The following is a 17,479-nucleotide window of genomic DNA, read 5'->3' as shown; positions in this document are numbered from 1 at the left end:
GGTAGCTCTCGAAGGCGCGCAGGGCGCTCTCCGTCAGCTTCACGTGGAAGACGGAGACGCGGGTGCCGCGGCCCAGCCGGCCGCAGGACAGCCCGTACCCGCGCTCCGCCTGCAGCGCCGCCATCTTGGGACCGTCTCCCCCTCCGCGCCTGGGCCGCCGGGGCCTCCGCCGCCGCCACGCCCCCCTCGTGCATTATTCATGACCGGCTGGAGGCGGAGCTCGGAGGGCTCCGCCCACCCGGAGAGCCTGTTGCTGGGGGAAGGAGGTGGGCAGAGCGCGCTCCCATTGGCCGAGCTTCACAGGGCGCCGCAGCGGATTGGGTGACGAGAGGGAGGGGCGGGGATATGCAAAAGATGACCGCGGGGCATGGCGGGAAGGGTGGTTTGGGGCGGCCGCAGGGGCACCCGGGGGCTGCGGGCGGGCGGTACCCGGAGGGTCCCCGGGAGGTGGTGGGGGAACCCCCCCTCGTCAGCCTGGCACAACGCCCCGAGGGTCCCAGACACGCACTTCCCGCAGAGCATCTGCCCCTAGGCACAGTCTGGGGGTACGCAGGCCCCCTCCCACGAAGGGCAAAGGGAGCCTCTGCCAGGGGCAGCCCTTGGGGCCAGAGTTGGTTTTATTTCCATGTGCGTGACTCCCCCCACCCAAGAAAATTCCCCACTGCCCCCCAGCCAGCAGCTCCCAGCCCCTGTTGGACTGCTGCACCCCACGCTGGGAAGAACAAGGCCCAGCCGTGCACGAATTGTCCTTTATTGGGAGTTCACAGTTGGTTCGGGGTCGGGGGACAGTGCGTACGGCCCCTGGGAGCGGAGCTGAGAGCGGGGCTGGCGGCTGTGGGCCCATGGCTGGGGGGAACTGCAGGGCAGGAAGGGGGACCCCGCAGGGCCGGACCTACATGATCAGCTTGGACACAGGCTATGGTGCTTCTCTCTGTGTCCTTCACTCCACGGGGTTCTTTGGCTTTCTGTGGGCATTGCACGCTCTGGGGAAATGCTGAGCGGGGAGGGGGAGGGCAGAGCTGGGGCTCCCCGGCAGCCCCTCAGCTCAGGGGGAATCTCATTGCACGTGCCCCAGGCACATCCACCCCACGTCCCTTAGAGTGGGCTCACACCCAGCCAGCTTCCTCCAGCAGCCTTGTGCCAGGATCACAGCAGCGCCGGGGCCCGCTGCATCCTCCCCGGGTCCCACTGCTGGGAACAGTCACTGCGTGCAGCACTCGCAGGAGGTCAGGCTGCCCCTGACGCACTCAGGGCTGCGGGGTCTCTGCTTTGCCTGCGGCTCTGTCCCCAACAGGACGAGGTGTGGGGGTGATGGTCAGGGTGGGGGGGACGTGGTACCTCCTGCCAGGAGAGCATCTGTACCGCGAGTCCACAGGGAAGCGGGAGGGGAGCGGAGCCCCATGGACACCCTGGCAGGAGCGAGGCACATCCCAGCGCCGGGCCCCCCACCGCCGTCCTCAGTTCCTTGCCGCGATGACCACAGATAGGGCCACACCACCAAGCGCGATGGCTGTCGCACCGAAGAGCCACTTCCAGGGGATGGACTGAAGAGGAGAGAAAAACTGGCAATGTGACGGGACGCCCCTCAGCCGGGATGTGCAGCCGTGCCTGCTGGCACGGGGCCGCGGGGCAGCGCACAGCTCCCGACGCGCATCCGAGATAACACAGCCCAAAAAGGCAAGTGCTGCGTCGGCTCTGCCCGGCGCGTGGCCGGCACGTCCGAGGGGACAGCGTGTGCCGCCCAGCTGACAGCGCTTTCCACCTGCACAGCCAGCTGAGAGCAAAGTCCAGAGCCTCCAGCTGCCATCGCCAGGCAGAGCGGCGGCAGCACCGCGGCTATCAGCGATTTCCTGGCCCTCGGCCCAGAGTGGCTCGCTTTGGCAGCCCCCCCCGCCCAGGAGCAGCACCACATTGGTCCTAAGGGACCCATCCCCTGCAGTCCCCACCCCAGGGGTGGCCCCAGCGCTCTGCCATCCCCCTGTATGCCAGCACCAGCCCTTACCCAGGGCAGCTTGTCTTTGCACTTCACCGGGGCACTGCCGGTGCCGGGATTCCCAAGCATCTTCCTGTACATCTCTGTCTCCACCGTCTTCTGGTCCGCGTGCTTCTTCACCAGCTTTGAGAGCTCGGCATGGATGGTCTGGGGAGAAGAGTGCAGCATGGTGGTTATCAAACCCATGGTGCAGGGGAGGGGACAGGGACCACGGTGCAGATAACAGCAGGCTGAGGCCCCCCTGGCCATGCAGGAGCTGATGGCTTGATGCTGCCTCGCTCCCCTGCATGGAGGGGCTGCACCAGGCTGGCTCATGGTTTCCTGCCTGCTCAGGACCCTCAGAACCTTCATCATCCCCTCTAGAGTGATACTGCCAAAGCCTCCTAAAAATGCAGCTCTGAGCACGCCCCATCCTTTTTGTCCGCAGAAGCTTCTCCTTGCTGGCAGCCTGTTTCCTGTGGAAGTGACATGAAGGAACACCTGCTGGCAGCGGGGAGAGGAGCCTGAAGCCAATGGCAGGCATCGGGAAAGGATTTTCTCCTTTAATCGAGGTGGAAAAGTTTCTGCCAAAGGAGGAGACCAGCCAAAGCTCTTCCACATTTCTGTCTGGAAAAAGGCTGGGAAAGCAGGCTCACACCAAGCCTGCTCTGAAGCCAGACTGTGGCAAAACCTGGATGTCCTGCTGCGTCCTGCACCACGAGGGCTCTGGGACCTGCTCCGTGGTGGAGGGGGCCGATGTCACCAGCCAACAGTGGCAGCAGGATGTGGTGGAGGCGGCACACGGGTGCCACAGCTGTGCTGTGCCCTCTGCTGGGGATGCTGTGCTGCAGGCGGCTCTGAGGCTGCCCCAAAGCACCAGGACAGCGACCAGCCAGGGCACCGCCAAGCCATGGCACCTGAACACAAGGCTCTGGAGGTCTGCAGGGTGCAAACCCGCTGGGTTTGGTGCTTTGGTGTCGGACAAACAGCATCTCCACAATGGTGAATTTCCAAGGGGTTAGAAAGAGACCTGAAGGACTGCACCAGTTAGGAGGTGCTGGCAGCCCCAACCAGGTTTCCTCATCCAAGGGCAGGTGGAGCATTTCTCGAGTCTGTTTTCACCACCAGTAGCCATCGCTGTGACTCACTAATGTGTGTTTAACGCTGCCGTCTGGAGCAGCACTGCCACATCCCCGCGAATCCCAGCAAGCAGCTGGAGAGGCCAGTAATTTGTTTGTGGTTTCACCGGTAACGTCACTGCCGGGCATTTTGATTTTTGCTCCTTTTCAATTAAAAGCTTCACCCAGATGGGCTGATGAGCTGCAGCCCTACCAGCAGCAATGACGTGAAGGGCATGCGGGGAGAGCATCCCTCATCCCTGTAGTCCCAGTGCTGCTCCCCCACCTCTTCCAAGCTGCCCGCTCTGCCTAAGTGCTACCTGGAGACCCCACGTGCCCTTCCCCATGAGGGCTCTCAGAGCACAAGGTCCCTGGGTGCTGTGAAGATCATCGAGCACCTGCAGGGCTCCATGCTGCCCGTGACCTTCAGGCACCAGGGAACACGAGGTGAACTGTGATGCTTTGGTGAAATGCCCACAAAAGAGGTGGATAAAACCGAGGAGCCAATGCAGGAGCAAAGCTTCCACTGCAGGCAGCACCTCCCCTGCTGCTCCCAGCCTTGCTCCTGCTGGGGCCATTTCCCAGCATTGCTGAGGCTTTTGACTTCCCTGAGGCTTCAGTCCTGCAGCTGATCATTAACCAACAGGAAATTCCTGACCCAGAGATTGCTCCGGCCTGGGCGCTGGACCGAGGTCTGGGCTTGCTGGGGCCGCCCAATGAATCACACTGCAGGCTGCTGAGCGAGATGGCAAGTACTTGGCTCTGCCTCACTTCTCGTAGCGATGGCACAAGCCACCAGGGAAGCCAGACCATGCAGGCAGAGCTGCTGAAACAGGGATGAGCTGGCAGAGAGCCCTGCTACCACAAGGGCCAAAGGACAACAAGAGAGTCTCGCAACATGGAGATAAGGAACCCACAATCTCAGCCAAGTTCAGGTATTGCAGCACTGGGTGCTGACACTCAGTGCACCACCCCTGCATGGAGGAGACTGGTGACAGCAGTGGGGGACACTGAGGTTTGTAGGGACACGACCACAAGAACAGAGCCCTGAGGACACCCAGCCTACCTTGTTTGAAGGCTCCAGCTTCAAAGCCGCCTTTAGGATGGGGATGGCCTCTCTGTACTCGCCCTGCTGGGCCAGGACCTGGAAGGTGAGGTGGGGGTTGAGGGAGGTGACTGAGGTGTGCCCCCCGCCCCTCCCCAACCCTGCTGCAGAGGAGGGATGGCAACACCTCACCTTGCCCTTTCGGAAAAGTGCCTTGATGTTCCCTGGCTGATGCTCCAGAACAAGGTTACAGGACTTCAGGGCTGCCTCATAATGGTCCAGTTTAAGCTGAGAGGCTGCCAGATTGTTGAGACATTTCACCTTCACGTCCAGCAGCTCAGCCTCCTCATCTGGGGTAAAATCAACTGCAAAGACCCCAGAGATGGGTTACAACAGGAAGGAAGTGCAGGCAGCCCTCACTCACGGCAGCAGCAGGTACCTTTTGAGCTGGAGCTGATGACTTTGAGAGCGATATCATAGGAATTGATGGCCAGCACATAATCTGCCTGCTGGTAGTAGAAGTTACCACGCTCCCGCTTGCGGTTGGCCAGGCCTATCTTCTCCTTCCCACTGAGCAGCTCCAGGTCTGGTGCATCCTGAGCCTCCAGCAGCTCCACCTCCAGTGTGAGGGCCGCGTTGGGTGGGATGTCGGGGCTCCTGCAGTGGCACAAAGCCATGCTCAGGCCTGGCTCCACTGCAAACTTCACCAATCCCAGAGGTGACAGCAGAGCCACAGGGGCTCCGCAGGAGCCCAGGTTGAGGTAGTGGGGACTGGGGACAGCTGTCATTGCCCTGTTTTGGCCTACCCTATCCCATTCCACACTTTCTATGCTCACCTGCCCTGTGCACCATAGCAGTACTTGGCATCTGACATGATCAAAGCCGTTTCTCCCATCTCCATAAGCTGTACACAGAGGTCCAGAGCCTACAGGGAGCAATGTTGCAGGAGAAGGTGAGCAAAGGGGCCAATCCTGACTCCAACAAGGACATTGCTAACCCCAAGTCTCCCCCCAGGGTGAAGTTGCACACATCAGGGCGGCTTCCTCCAAGCCCCACCTGCAATACATCGCAGTCTCCCAGGGTAAAGGTGAGGCGGGGGTTCTCCTCCACCACACTGCCATCCTCCAGCGTGGCCCTCAGACGGACAGTCACCTCCTGGCCCTTGCGGGGGCGGCTCTCCACCCCCTGACCTGGCATGAGTGTCTTCTTCTTCAGCAAGCCGCTCCCTGGGCCAAGAGAAGCCGGAGGTGGTCAGCCCATAGTACAGAAGGGAGAACCTCACTTCCAACCCAACACTCAGCCTCTGTAGCGGACAAAGCATACTGGGAATGCCCTGCCACCCTCCTGCCCTACTCTCACCCAAGACATCGAGCCATTCCTGGGGATCGTCAGCTGCTCCCCCTGGGCCTTGCTCTGAGGACTGGGAGTCCTCCTGCAGTGGTCCCCGCGCCCGTCCCATGTCCTCCAGTGGTGGCAGCTCACTCAGGTCGTCCTCGTCCTCCTCTAGAACCTCGAAATCCTCTGCGCTGTCCAGCTGAGCGGTGCCGGCCACAGCCGGTTCCGGGCAGGGCGATTCGGTACCAGTGCCTGCCTGGCCCGGGGAGCCGCTGCTCGTCTCGTCCCCGCTGGAAGCCATCGTGGCGGAGCAGGGAGAGTAGCGACTCTGCGGGAGAGAGGAACAGCCGGCGCTACGGTCACCGGGGCGAGGCCGCCAGCACTCCCCGCGCGGCTCCGGAGCGCACGGGGCTCTCCCGGCAGGGTTGTTGGGGCCGGACCGGGGAGGCCCCAGGCACCGGTTCCAGCCCCTGGAAGCACCGCCCCGCGCGCCCCCCTCCACCACGTGTTTTCTCCCGCGCGCGCGCCCGGCGGGGGTCCCCACGTCACCGTCCCCGTCACGCGCCGGGACTCCCCCTAGCAACGGCCGCCGCGCGCCCCCCGCCGCTCCCACCTGCCCGCGAACCTGAGTCCGCTGGCCCCGCCCCCGCGCTCCCATTGGGCCGCCGCCTCCCGCCCCACCGACGCCATTGGATGACGCCAACGCTCCTCATCGATGCGCCGAGAGCGGCGCGCCGCGGACTTAAAGGGGCCGCCGCACCGCACCTGCTCCGCGGGTCCGGGACCCCCGCCGGGCAGGTGTTCCCCGCCGCCCGTAGCCCCGGTGAGCTCTCAGTGTCCCGCCTACGCGGGCTGGGGGTGACGAATGCCCCCGGAGGTTCCCCGCGCCGCTCAACCCCTGCGCGGCCGGGCCATCGCCCAGGAGACCCCCGAGTCTGAGCTCCGGTACCGAGGCGGCCCTGGGGCTCCCGGTCCCCTCCCTCGGCCCAACCGCTACCACTTCCGGCCCAGCGCCGTGACGCACGTGCGCGGTGACGCCACGGGGTCGCGCTCGACGTGACCCCGCACCCGGAAGCGAGGCGCGGCCGCCGGTGCCGCTCCCGTCATGTGAAGGGAGAGGGAAAGGAGCGGCCCCCGGTGCTGCCGCGGGAGGGGCGTGGCTACCGAGAAGGGCTCGTGCCCACGCCGTTACCGGGAAGCGGGAGGGGGGGCTCCGTTACCGGGCACGGCGGGGGCCGGGGGTCCCGGGGCGCTGAGCAGCGCAGTCCCTCAGGCAGCGGCGCGATGGAGCCCACGGCCTCGCGGGTGTTCTGCGGGCGGGTGCTGGGCATGGTGAACGCCGAGGACGTGAACGCTATCATCCAGGCTCAGAAGAACATGTGAGTCCCGGGGGAAGCGGGGTCCCGTGCGAGCGGCAGCCCCCAGTGCCCGCATGTAACCGTGGGAACTGCCGCGAGCTGCCGCTCCCCACGCAGGCTGGATCGCTTCGAGAAGACGAATGAGATGCTGCTCAACTTCAACAACCTGTCGAGCCTGCGCATGCAGCAGATGAACGAGCGCTTCCTGCACCACACCAAGACGCTGGTGGAGATGAAGAAGGACCTCGACAGCATCTTCCGTCGGATCCGGTAGGCAGCGGCGGGAGGGGATGGCCCGGTGGCCACTGGGGACCTCGCGGATGGAGGGGATCTGTGTGCGTGGTGTCCATCTGTGAACCCGGCTCTCTCCTCCCGCAGGACGCTGAAGGGGAAGCTGGCCAAGCAGTACCCGGAGGCTTTCAGCAGTGAGTGGTTGCTTCTGCCGCGCTTCCATCCGTTCTCTTCCCCCGTGAAGGTTCCCTCTCCCCAGAACGCGCCTTCAGTGCCGCCTGTGGGAGTCAGGCCCTTTAGGACTGCCAGCACGCAGCTGCTGCATTAAGAATCTGGAGAGCTTTTTTCTTATGTTGAATGTGGGTGTAGGAAGTTACAAAGCCACAAATAGCTGCTCATTTAAGTGGGATCAGTTTTTGGTTGATTACTGGTACAAGCAAAGGAGCAAATCCTTCTGCGAGAGCACCCCTCATCCCCGGCCTTGCAGCGCATCGTGGTGTTGTGCACGGCTGAAGCAGTTACTAATGTCTGCATCTTCCTTTCCAGACATTCACGAATCTCCTATTCTAGAAGACGACGACGACTTCGACCCGGTGCCAAAGAGCACGACAACCACCATTGCTACCTCTGAGCAGAGCACGGAGTCCTGCGACACGAGCCCCGACATCATCTCTCCCACCATGAGTCAGGATTTTGAGGATTTATCACAGGGCCAGTACGATTTACCGGCCGTGAACGGACAGAGTCTGACAGACGAAGACACTGCCAACGACCTGGACTAAGGCGCATGGCTCTGCCCCATCGCCGGGGCCCCCGAGAACTCTCTATCTTGTATTTATATTTGCGTGTTCCTTTGGCCATTTATTTTTGGGAAGAGATGGCTGAGTGAAGAAGGGGCTGAAGGATCCTCCCTACTGCCTCAAACCTGCCACTGTAGCGCAAACCCTGCAACTTGATATGGGCAAATGAGTAAAACGAGGATTTGAAAAGCCTCCTGTCCTTTCTTGTGTGTGTGTCCAGAAGAGTCAGAGGTGGATGGCAAGCTGGACACGAGCCAGCAATGTGCCCTCACAGTCCAGGACATGGTTGGGTTTCCAGGCATCCCCCAGGGAGGGGATCTGTTCCTCTGCTCTGGTGAGACCTCACCTGGAACGCTGCGTCCAGATGTGGAGTCAGTACACATGGACCTGTTGGAGTGCATCCAGAGGATGGCCACAATGATGGTCCGAGGGATGGAACAGCTTCCCTACAAGGACAGGCTGAGAGCTGGGGCTGTGCAGCCTGGAGAAGGGAAGGCTCCAAGGAGGGCTGAGAGCAGCCTTTGTGTACCTAAGGAGCTGTAAGAAAGAAGGAGGCTCTCTTCAGCAGGGTCTGTTGTGGTAGAAAAAGGAGAAATGGTTTCAGACTAAAAGAGGAGAGATTTCATCTAGATATAAGGAAAAAGTTTTTTACTATAAGGGTGGTGGAGCACTGGCACAGGTTGCCCAAAGAGGTGGTGGATGCTCCATCCCTGGAGACACAAAGGGGTGGAGGGGGCTCTGAGCCACTGATTGAGCTGTGGGTGTCCCTGTTCATTGCGGGGGGTTGGAACAGATGGCCTTTGAAGATCCCTTCCAACTCAGACGATTCCGTAAGAGCAGCAAAACCCTGTCTTCGAGGCTGGCACAGAAAATCCAGCCCGGGGTTCGGGTGTTTTCCTCAAGGAACGCCATTTCCCCGTGCACGCAGGCCAGGACTGCGAGCAGCCTCGTGCCACCGCCGCCTCGTGGCAGCGTCGCTCCCGCTGGAGGAGCCCCGGCCCCGCGCCGTACCTCAGTGCCCCGCGGGGGCGGCTGCAGCTGCCGGGAGGGCCCTGGGGCCTGCTCCCTCCGTTCCTGGGGAGGACACAGCCAGGGCCGGGCTCGGCCCGGCTGCTGCCTGCGGGAGATAGGGCGGGCGGGGGACGAGGGGCCGGGCTGAGGTTGGGACAGGGTTTGGAGCAGTGGCTGTGCGATGTGGGGACGAAGGAACGAGCGCAGGCCGAGCCACGCCGGTACCGAGACCGGGCCCCGCCCCGCGGCGCTCCCTCACACCGCGCCGAGGCGCTGGCGCATGCGCATTGCGGCTGCGCGCGCCGGGGAGGGTGGGGCGGATGTGACGTCACGACGGGCGGGTTCCGGTTCCGGTCGCTCTTTTCTCGGCGGCGAGGCGGCGCGGTGCGTGCGGCGGGGCCGGGCTGCGAGGCGGGAGCGGGGCGAGGAGCGTAGGGGGCGGTGTCAGGGAGCGGGACTCGGTTCCGGGGGCAGGTGGGGGAGCTCCGGGGGCCGTCCTGCGTTGGGGCCGCGCTCTGGCGTTGGGGCTGCGGCGGGAGCCGCGCGCGGGCCGCGGCGGGGTGGGGGGGTGACGCGGCTGTCGCTCTCCCCCGCCAGGCGGACCGGTGCCAAGATGCAGATCTTCGTGAAGACGCTGACGGGCAAAACCATCACCTTGGAGGTGGAGCCCAATGACACCATCGAGAATGTGAAGGCCAAGATCCAGGACAAGGAAGGTGCGCTTGGCCGGGACCCTCCGCGGCTGCCCACGCCGGGCCGCTGTCCCCCCACCCACCCCACCCCCCGGTTAACGGTTCTCCTCCGCAGGGATCCCCCCCGACCAGCAGCGCCTGATCTTCGCGGGGAAGCAGCTGGAGGATGGCCGCACGCTCGCTGACTACAACATCCAGAAAGGTGCCAGTGCTGGGCCCGGTGCAGGCACGGGGGGGGGGGGGGGGCGGCTGCTTCTCGGCCCCCCGGTGACGTTTATCTCCGTTTCAGAGTCCACCCTGCACCTGGTGCTGCGTCTGCGCGGGGGCATCATTGAGCCCTCCCTGCGGCAGTTGGCCCAGAAGTACAACTGCGATAAGATGATCTGCCGCAAGTACGGCCCCGGTGGGGGGGGTACCCGTACCTGTGTCAGCCCCGTTAATCCCCCTCAGCCTCCCCCCGTGGTATCCATGCGCTGGGGTTTACCAGCTCTGACCCAGGAGAGGTTTTAGGGCCCCCCCGGTGACGGGCTCTGTGCTCCTTTCCAGGTGCTACGCTCGCCTCCATCCTCGCGCTGTCAACTGCCGCAAGAAGAAGTGCGGCCACACCAACAACCTGCGCCCCAAGAAGAAGGTCAAGTAGAGCTGCTCTGCCCCGCGCTGCGCTCTCCTAATAAAGCATCTGCGTTCAAACCGTGTCCTGTCGCTTGCATCCAAAGGGATTGGTTTTCCATAAACACGAGGCCGCAGCAGGGATCGCACCGGGGCTGTGTGCTGGGGGGTGTCCCGGTGCTCGGGGCGGGACAAGGTTCCCGAGGCGGGAGGGGGCCCCGGTGGTGCGGGGGGGACCGGGGCGCTGCCCGGCGGTGCCTGCAGGTGGCGGCGGTGCCGCGTTGCGCTGTGCTCCGCCCCCGCCGGGCCTGCGCGCTTCGCTCCGCCCCGGGAGCGGCCCGGCCATGGTGAGCGGGGTGGGGGGGTCGGTAACCGTCCGGTTTCGTGGGGCTGCGGGGTCCCTACGCACCGCGACCGGACCGTGCGTGCGTGGCCGGGGTCTCCGGTAGCGGTACGGCGGAGCTCGGGCGCTCCGTGCTCGGCTCCGGTCCGGCAGAATCGAGCACGCGGAGCCGTTCTGAGCTCCGGGAGCGGGGCTCGGGGCGGGGGGGCAGCGCTGTGCCGGTGCCCCACGGCCCCCTCTGTCCCTGCAGACCGACGAGGCGCTGCGGGCGCTGCTTCAGCGCTTCTACGCTCTGCAGGGAGAGCGCGTGGAGACGTACCGGCTCTTCGAGGAGTGAGTACCGGCAGCGGGGGCCGCCGGGACGGGCCCCCACGGGGATGGATTCCCCCGTCCCTCCTTTACGCATCCGTACGGAACGAGCTGCAGCCGGCGGGGACGCCCGCTCCCACCCCCACGTAGCAGCAGGCAGGGGATGGTTTCCTTCCCCAGGAGGGCAACGGGAACCACCCCCCCCCCAAAAAAAAAAAATCACCCCCCGGTGGGAACAGCACTGCGTGGCATCGCGCTCCCGGTTACGGCGACAGCGACATTTTTTGGTGCCGTTGTTCTGCTTTCATTCCCCAGAGGCCACCGCGCGTACCTGAGCAGCGCCCCGCACTACGACTTCCCCCGGTACCGGCAGCTGGTGCACGAGGTCACGGCGGCCTTCAGCGGCATCTCCCGGGAGGTGCTGCAGCTCCAGGGCCGCCTGCGGGGTGAGCTCGGCCGCCCCGACCTGGCCCAGCACCTCACCCGCCTCCAGGAGCGCGAGCAGGAGAAGCTGCAGCTGGTGAGTGCCGGGCCTGGGGGGGGGGTCCCGCTGCCACCTGAATGGGGTGGGCTCAGCCCCCGCGCGTCCCCCTGCAGACAGCGCAGCTCCAGCTGGCCCGGCAGCGGGCGCAGGATGAGCCCAGCGTGGACACCCATCAGCAGGAGGTGCGGGAGCTCAAGCACAGGTCGGTGGGTACCCCCTGGTCCCCTCGTCTTGGGGCTGGGAGCCCCCCCTTCCCGCCCTCCCTTTCCTCCAGCGGGGCCGGAGGGGGCCCAGATGGTGCCTTCAAAAGAGCTCTTGTTTGGAGCCCTCCGGATTGTTTGGCGATGCCGCGCGGCCGCGCTCCCATCAGCCTCCCCGGGCTGAGTGTTTCATAAACAGCGCGGGGAGCGTGAGGCGGCCCGGATAATACGCTCCATATGGGCTTTATTTATAGTTTCCATCCGCTCTTGTAGGCTAATTAAAACCATCGAGGCAATCAGCGAAATTCTCCAAGACCTCAAGTACGATTCGGAAGAAGCCGAGTGATGGGCGTCCCCGTGGGAACGGCTGCAGGGGCCGTACAGCAGAGCGCTGCGGGGCCCCCTGCCCCACTCCCACCCCCAGCGAGGTGGGCACCTGCCCCCCCGCCTCGGCCCCATTCCTTGGGTGGAGAGTCCTCCCACATCCTGAGCATCCCTCGGCAGGTGGGTGCACACAGGGCTGGACTTGTGCCCGCGCTCTGCTGAGCACAGTGGGGCTTGGAACCAGTGAACCCCTTGCTCTGAGCCCCCTGGGTGCCAGGGGGGCCCCATGGGGACAGGCACTGCCATCGCTGCCCCGGGCCCTGGGGACATCCACTGCCCCCCAGCCACTGCGGGCTGGCTCTGAGAATGGGGACAGCACCCAGCACGCACCCTTTGTGGTTACCCCCAATAAAAACATCCCCTGAGCCGTGTGGTCTGAAGGGTTTGCACCCTCCCCCATCACCACTCATGTCCCTGTCCCCAGCTCGGTCCCCCTGAGGAGCCCGGGGACGTGGTGACAAGGACGTGGCCCTGTCCCAGTGCTTGGCTGCCCGCTGCATCCACGTCCCCGTGCGCTGCTGCTGCTCCACTGACGCAGGCCCCAGTGGGGTTTAACGAGGTTTATTGGCATTAAGCTTAAATCTGTTCCTAATTGACTGAAATGTAACCAAAATAAGGCTGGTTTGAATCAAAATTGGAGCAGGCACTGGGCAAACCCCAGCAGCCTCAAACCAGCCCCACGCAGCTCTCTGGGGATGGACCCCCCCATGCGCTCGCACGTGGCCCCATGGGCACCCGTGGCCCCTCCAAAACACCCAAGCTGCATCCTGGGGGGGGGCTGCACCCCCCAGGTTTGGGGGCCACGGGGAGCCCCCACCCCCCTTCACCCCAACTGCTGCTCCAGGTCGTGATTAAGGAACAAAGGCTCCGGGTGAGGCTGGGGGGTCCCTTCACTGCCACGGGGGCTGCGCTCCTGGGGGGCCCACAGCACTGCCACCGCCCCCAGGGGGCTGCCAGGGCCAGCCCCAGCCCCAGCCCCCCCCCTCAGCGGAACCCCCCTGCAGCGAGTTGCAGGGCTGCGCCGAGCTCCGGCCACCGCTGAGCCCCCCCTCAGTGCGCTGTGGTGGCAGGGACGGGGCGGGCGGCCCCGGGGGGGCTTCGGACACCCGGTGCGGTGCTGCCGGCGCTCAGCCCCGCGGGGGCTACAACTTATCGCCGGGTAGAACCTGCGGAGAGAGCAGGGCCCTGCTTCGAGGCCACCCTCGGAGAGGGGGACGCCGGGGGGGTCCGCAGCCCCGCGGTGGGGAGAAAGAAGTGTGAAAGGCTCCTTACCTACCTGGTTGCGTGTTTTGTGGGATTTCTGCAGCCACACGCGCCACTGGTCGTACAGCTTGATGCTGAGGTTGGAGCAGCCATAGGAATGCTTCTTCACCCACCCAAAGAACTGCTTCAGCTCCCGCCGCAGCGTCGTGTTCTGCTCGCCGCCCTTGGGGTCGCAGCCCCCCGCCGCGCGCTCTGCGGGGACAGGGAGGGGACGGGGGCTCAGTGCAGCGCTGCCGGCCCATCCCTGGCGCCAGGAGCGGAGGGAGGACCTGGGGCAGGGAAACGCGTGGCTCTCCGCCTCCCCGCTGGGAAATCAGAGCGGGGAATTGGCTCCTTTGCAAGAAATCCAGGTGCCGGGCACACAGTGGGAACGGCCTCAGTGCGAGCACAGGAAAGGGGGGGAGCAGCTGGGGAGGGGGCTCAGGCGGCGGCGCTCACCGCTGCGCGGCGTGGAGGCGGCCGTGGGGTTGCTCCAGTCGCTCCAGATGCCGGCCTTCTTGGAGCCGTAGATGCCGAAGGGGTTGCAGCGCACCTGGACGAAGTAGACGGTGCCGGGGCGCAGGCCGGCCAGGCGGCACGAGGTCTGGTTGCCCACATCGTCCACCACCTGCGGGGCGAGGGCACGGCTCAGAACCACGGCACCGACCCACAGGTGGGCAGCACCGCCCCGTTGGTGCCCCCCGACCTTCCACTCCGAGCTGTCCTCCACGCGGTACTGGATCTGGTACTTGGCTTGGAAGAGGAAATCCTTCAGAGCGGGTGGCGAGCTCCAGCGCACGCTCAGCTGGTCCTCCAGGTCACCCACGCGGCTGACATGCACGTCGGAGGGCGGGTCGGTGGTGACTGCAGGCAAAGGGGACAGCCGTCCCCAGTGGGTTCAGGGCCAATCCCAACCACCCTCAATGGGTAATGGGTTCGGCCCAACCCCAACCACCCCCAGTGGGGTTCAACCCAACCCCACTCCCCCCAGGGCCCTGGAACCCAACGCTCACCCACGTCAAGGATGTCCAACATGACGACGTCGGACACGGCCACCCCCAGGCGGTTGGAGGCTTCCACCCAGATCTCATAGGGCGTGAAGAGGGCCAGGTCCTTGGGGATGTGGCAGGAGTAGGGGCCGGCCGTGTGGTATTCCTGGCACGTGTTGTCGCGGCCGTACCACCTGTGACGAGCACGGCCCCGGGGCTGTGAGCCCAGCGGGACCCGCACACCTGCCCAAGGAAAGCGCCGCGCCGGGCCCGCGCCTCGTTTATCCGCCATTTAACGCCGTCAGCAGCGGTGTTGGGTTACCGTCCCCACACCGCCCCAAAGCTCCCCCTGTAAGCCCTCAAAATCCCACGTTCACGCTGGGAGGAAGGGGAGGAATCCCCCCGCGGGCGCCTACCGGAGCTTGTACTTGAGCGTGTAGTTGGTGTGCAGGAAGGTCTCCCCCTCTGTCCCCGGGGCCCACGTGCAGGTGAGGTCCTTCATGTTCTTGGACCAGCAGGAGATGTTGACTGGTTTTTCTGGGGGCACTGGAAGAGGACAAAGGGACAACGGGACATGAAGGGGCTCCATGAGCGGCACCCAAAGGGACCACGCGTTGGTTCTGCAAGCCAATGCCTACTGGGGACAGTGCCACAAACACCCCCAGCAGCCCCATGGGGTCAGTGTCACCAAGACCCCCGCCCCCCTGCCCCATGGAGCAGCCGGAGGGCTGCAGGCTGTGCTAAGCTCCGGAGCTGTTTTCTTTTGGGAACGGCAACCAAACTAACTAAATAAATAAATAAAACCCAAGCGCTCCGTTCCAAGTTGAGCCTCTGTATTCTTAGACCGTAAAATCATCCTTAAAATAGCCCGAGATAAAATCTTAACGATTATTGATTCGGACAACTGTAATTCCAGCGCGAGGTGCCCAGAACCGCCTGCTCTGCTGCGTGGGGCAGCGGCCGAGGGGCGACAGCGCTGCAACGAGGGGCGACAACGGCGCGACGGAGACGCCGCGCTCGGGGCCGCGCGCCCGACGTACGTCCAACATAGAGGCAGGAGCCGGCCAGGATGCCGCCGTCCCGGCTGTGGCACACCAGGTTGTCCCCCGACTGCTGCCGGGAGCCGTTGAGGCGGGCGAGGGCCACGCTGAGCGTGGTGGGGCCGAGCGCGGCGTAGGAGGCGGCGGGCAGGCGGCGGCCGTTCAGCGTCCAGTACAGGTCCTGCGCGCGCAGGCGGAGGTCGGCGCTGACGGTGCAGGTGGCGGTCAGGGAGGAGCCGATGAGCAGCGTGGGGTCCTGCGGGGAGATCACCGCCGGGTCTGCGGCCGGAGACAACGGGAAGGGGAGCGATGCGCGGCGCAGCACGGCACGGGCGCTCTCCGTGGGCTCGGTGCCGTTGGGGTGCCGGCGCGCATTGCCCCGTGCCCGGTGTGGGGCTGGGCTCTGCTTTTTGCCCCCCTCATTTGAAAGCGACTACGGGAAGTTTCGGGGCGGTTTGGTTTTTTCGCTCCCCATCGCTCACCGGCGTCCCTCCGTGGCGTGCACCGCACCGCTGAGCCCTAATGCAAACCAGGTGCCACTGCGCTGCGCTGCGGGGTTACGGGGGGAACCCACGCCCCCACCAGGAGCCCCCCCAGGACCCACCGCCCTCGCTTCGCTGCTCGGGGAGGAGAGCAAGCCGTGCACCGAAGGGCTCCAAAGCAGAGCGCGTTGTTCGCACGGAGCAGGTTCTGCGGGGGGCGGGGGGGGAGCGACGCGGGGCTGACGTCCCCCAGCACTCATTGCCGAGGCGCTGCAGGGCCGCGCGTGCCGGGCTCATATCGCTAATTACCTCCCGGAAAGCGCCTCGACCTCCGCTCCCCTCCGACCTCCCGGCCCCGATCGGCTTTCAGCAGCCGCCGGCAGCTCGGTGCGGCCCCGCGTGCCCCTCGGTACTTGGGGGTGGGGGGGGGGAAGGAGGGCTCCTAACAGCCCCCTGCACCCGGGTGGGCTGCAGCCCCCCCCCCCAGCCCACCCGGCTCTGTCTCCCCATGGGCAGCCCCCAGCCCCAACTGCAGCCGATCTGAACGCTCGCAGTGCTAAGCACGCCGCGCTCGGGCCGCGTCCCTTTAGCTTCCTCCTCTCACAGCCCCATTCTTTCTTTTTTTTCTTTCTTTTTTTTTTTTTTTTTTTGCAGCCGAACACGTGTTATAAAAGGGAAAAGTGTGAAGTTTTCAGATGGGAGCGGAGCGGGCCGGGGGGCGGTGGAATGCGCAGCGCGAATACCTGCGCGGGGTTTTATTGCGTTCCTATGGTGGAAAAAAGCAAAATGCTGATCAGGTGTTAAGTAACGCCATAAAGTAAAAGCACATTGCCAGGGTGCCGGGAACGTTCGCGCTCCTCTTCCGAAGGGCCGGGCTGCATTTCGGTTTTACGCAGCGGCGTTTTAAGGGCTGCGGGAGCAAAGCGCCCGAGAGCCCCGTCACATTTATGGGGGCTCGCCGAGATCTAAAGCAGCGATTGCTCCCAAGAACAAAAGGAGATTTGGGCGGCGCTGAAAAATAAAGAAAAAAACGGGTGTGAAGCGACGGGGCCGCGTCCCGCTCCGCTCCCCCTCTCCCGGTGGCGGCTCTGGTGCCCGTCCCTCGGCTCTCGGCATTCCAGCGCGGAACTTCGCTCTCTAAAAGGAGATTTGGCTGCGCCCGTTCCAGCGCTGCCGCACGTCGGGGCCGCGGGTCGGAGCTCCGCCGCGGGACAAAGGAGGTGGGGGCCACGGGGGCACGGCTCCGCGGGACGGGACCTGGGGGTCCCTGCGGCCGTGGGGCGGGGGTGCCGCAGTGGGGCTGAGCTCCGGAGCCCCGCGCCGCCCCGCAGCCCTACGGGCTCCGTGGGATCCCGGAGAGCTCTTTCCCTTCTCGTTCCCACCGCGTTTTGCTTCCCCGCCGCGGCCGCTTTCGCGGCCCTGCCCCGCTCGGCGCTCCGGGACGCTTCCCGTGAATGACCCGCAGCGCTCGGGCCACGCGAGCCCACGGGGATGGGGACCGCGGTGCCACCACGCTGCCACCCCGGGCCGGGACCCGCCGGGGGAACGTCGCCCCGAGAAATCCCCATGGCCGGGAGGAGCCGAACCTCCAGCGGTGGGGAACGGGAACGGGGCCGCTCCGCGCTCGCGGCCCCACGCCCCGCGGGACCCCAAAGGCACCGCCACGGGACCCCCAGCGCAGAGCCCACCCCAGATGTGGCACCTCCACTCCGGTCCCCAACTCCACCCCCCCAGCAAGGAACCCCTCCAGGGACCCGCTCCCCTTTTTTGGGGGCGATCCGTTGTTCTCCGCAGGGGTGGGCGCTCCCTATTGTTCTGATGGGGGAGAAGGGGGG

General features: G+C 65.1%; 5 protein-coding genes across 10 annotated transcripts in view; 3 read left to right on the top strand and 2 right to left on the bottom strand.

Moving 5' to 3' along the window:
• On the bottom strand, positions 734-6,460 carry FKBP8 (FK506 binding protein 8). 4 transcript variants are annotated; one of them, XM_021378821.1, is made up of 9 exons: positions 6,096-6,233; positions 5,495-5,798; positions 5,192-5,361; positions 4,972-5,060; positions 4,575-4,792; positions 4,328-4,500; positions 4,157-4,234; positions 2,003-2,140; positions 734-1,544 (listed from the first exon to the last, which is right to left on the bottom strand). In XM_021378821.1, exons 1-9 carry the CDS (start codon positions 6,126-6,128, stop codon positions 1,458-1,460), a joined length of 1,290 nt encoding a protein of 429 aa, XP_021234496.1. In that variant the 5' UTR covers positions 6,129-6,233; the 3' UTR covers positions 734-1,457. The 4 variants fall into 4 exon arrangements, with proteins under 4 accessions (XP_021234496.1, XP_021234495.1, XP_021234499.1 ...); XM_021378820.1 differs by having other exon boundaries at positions 6,084-6,126; XM_021378824.1 differs by lacking the exon at positions 6,096-6,233 and adding an exon at positions 6,020-6,083 and having other exon boundaries at positions 5,495-5,797.
• On the top strand, positions 6,548-8,051 carry KXD1 (KxDL motif containing 1). The gene is made up of 4 exons (XM_021378825.1): positions 6,548-6,849; positions 6,946-7,098; positions 7,207-7,253; positions 7,606-8,051. Exons 1-4 carry the CDS (start codon positions 6,755-6,757, stop codon positions 7,839-7,841), a joined length of 531 nt encoding a protein of 176 aa, XP_021234500.1. The 5' UTR covers positions 6,548-6,754; the 3' UTR covers positions 7,842-8,051.
• On the top strand, positions 9,148-10,252 carry UBA52 (ubiquitin A-52 residue ribosomal protein fusion product 1). Of its 2 annotated transcripts, none has more exons than XM_021378849.1 (5): positions 9,148-9,254; positions 9,468-9,586; positions 9,678-9,764; positions 9,852-9,954; positions 10,109-10,252. In XM_021378849.1, exons 1-5 carry the CDS (start codon positions 9,151-9,153, stop codon positions 10,200-10,202), a joined length of 507 nt encoding a protein of 168 aa, XP_021234524.1. In that variant the 5' UTR covers positions 9,148-9,150; the 3' UTR covers positions 10,203-10,252. The 2 variants fall into 2 exon arrangements, with proteins under 2 accessions (XP_021234524.1, XP_021234523.1); XM_021378848.1 differs by having other exon boundaries at positions 9,252-9,344.
• C27H19orf60 (chromosome 27 C19orf60 homolog) lies at positions 10,444-12,257 on the top strand. 2 transcript variants are annotated; one of them, XM_021378851.1, is made up of 5 exons: positions 10,444-10,518; positions 10,765-10,847; positions 11,139-11,343; positions 11,421-11,509; positions 11,781-12,257. In XM_021378851.1, exons 1-5 carry the CDS (start codon positions 10,516-10,518, stop codon positions 11,851-11,853), a joined length of 453 nt encoding a protein of 150 aa, XP_021234526.1. In that variant the 5' UTR covers positions 10,444-10,515; the 3' UTR covers positions 11,854-12,257. The 2 variants fall into 2 exon arrangements, with proteins under 2 accessions (XP_021234526.1, XP_021234525.1); XM_021378850.1 differs by lacking the exon at positions 10,444-10,518 and having other exon boundaries at positions 10,525-11,343; positions 11,781-12,256.
• Positions 12,400-17,479, bottom strand: part of CRLF1 (cytokine receptor like factor 1) — a 6,339-nt gene continuing 1,259 nt past the window's right edge. The window contains exons 2-8 of the mRNA XM_021378847.1: positions 15,163-15,441; positions 14,539-14,668; positions 14,147-14,316; positions 13,840-13,997; positions 13,593-13,761; positions 13,164-13,346; positions 12,400-13,057 (exon numbers count right to left, since the gene is read on the bottom strand). Coding sequence (XP_021234522.1) covers positions 13,041-13,057; positions 13,164-13,346; positions 13,593-13,761; positions 13,840-13,997; positions 14,147-14,316; positions 14,539-14,668; positions 15,163-15,441 — 1,106 coding nt within the window. The 3' untranslated portion in view covers positions 12,400-13,040. The remainder of the gene's footprint in view (positions 13,058-13,163; positions 13,347-13,592; positions 13,762-13,839; positions 13,998-14,146; positions 14,317-14,538; positions 14,669-15,162; positions 15,442-17,479) is intronic.

The sequence above is a fragment of the Numida meleagris genome, chromosome 27 (genome assembly GCF_002078875.1).
Source record: "Numida meleagris isolate 19003 breed g44 Domestic line chromosome 27, NumMel1.0, whole genome shotgun sequence".
NCBI classification, from domain to species: domain Eukaryota; kingdom Metazoa; phylum Chordata; class Aves; order Galliformes; family Numididae; genus Numida; species Numida meleagris.
Note: the sequence above shows the minus strand (reverse complement) of the source record. Positions and strands in the feature narration are given on the sequence as shown.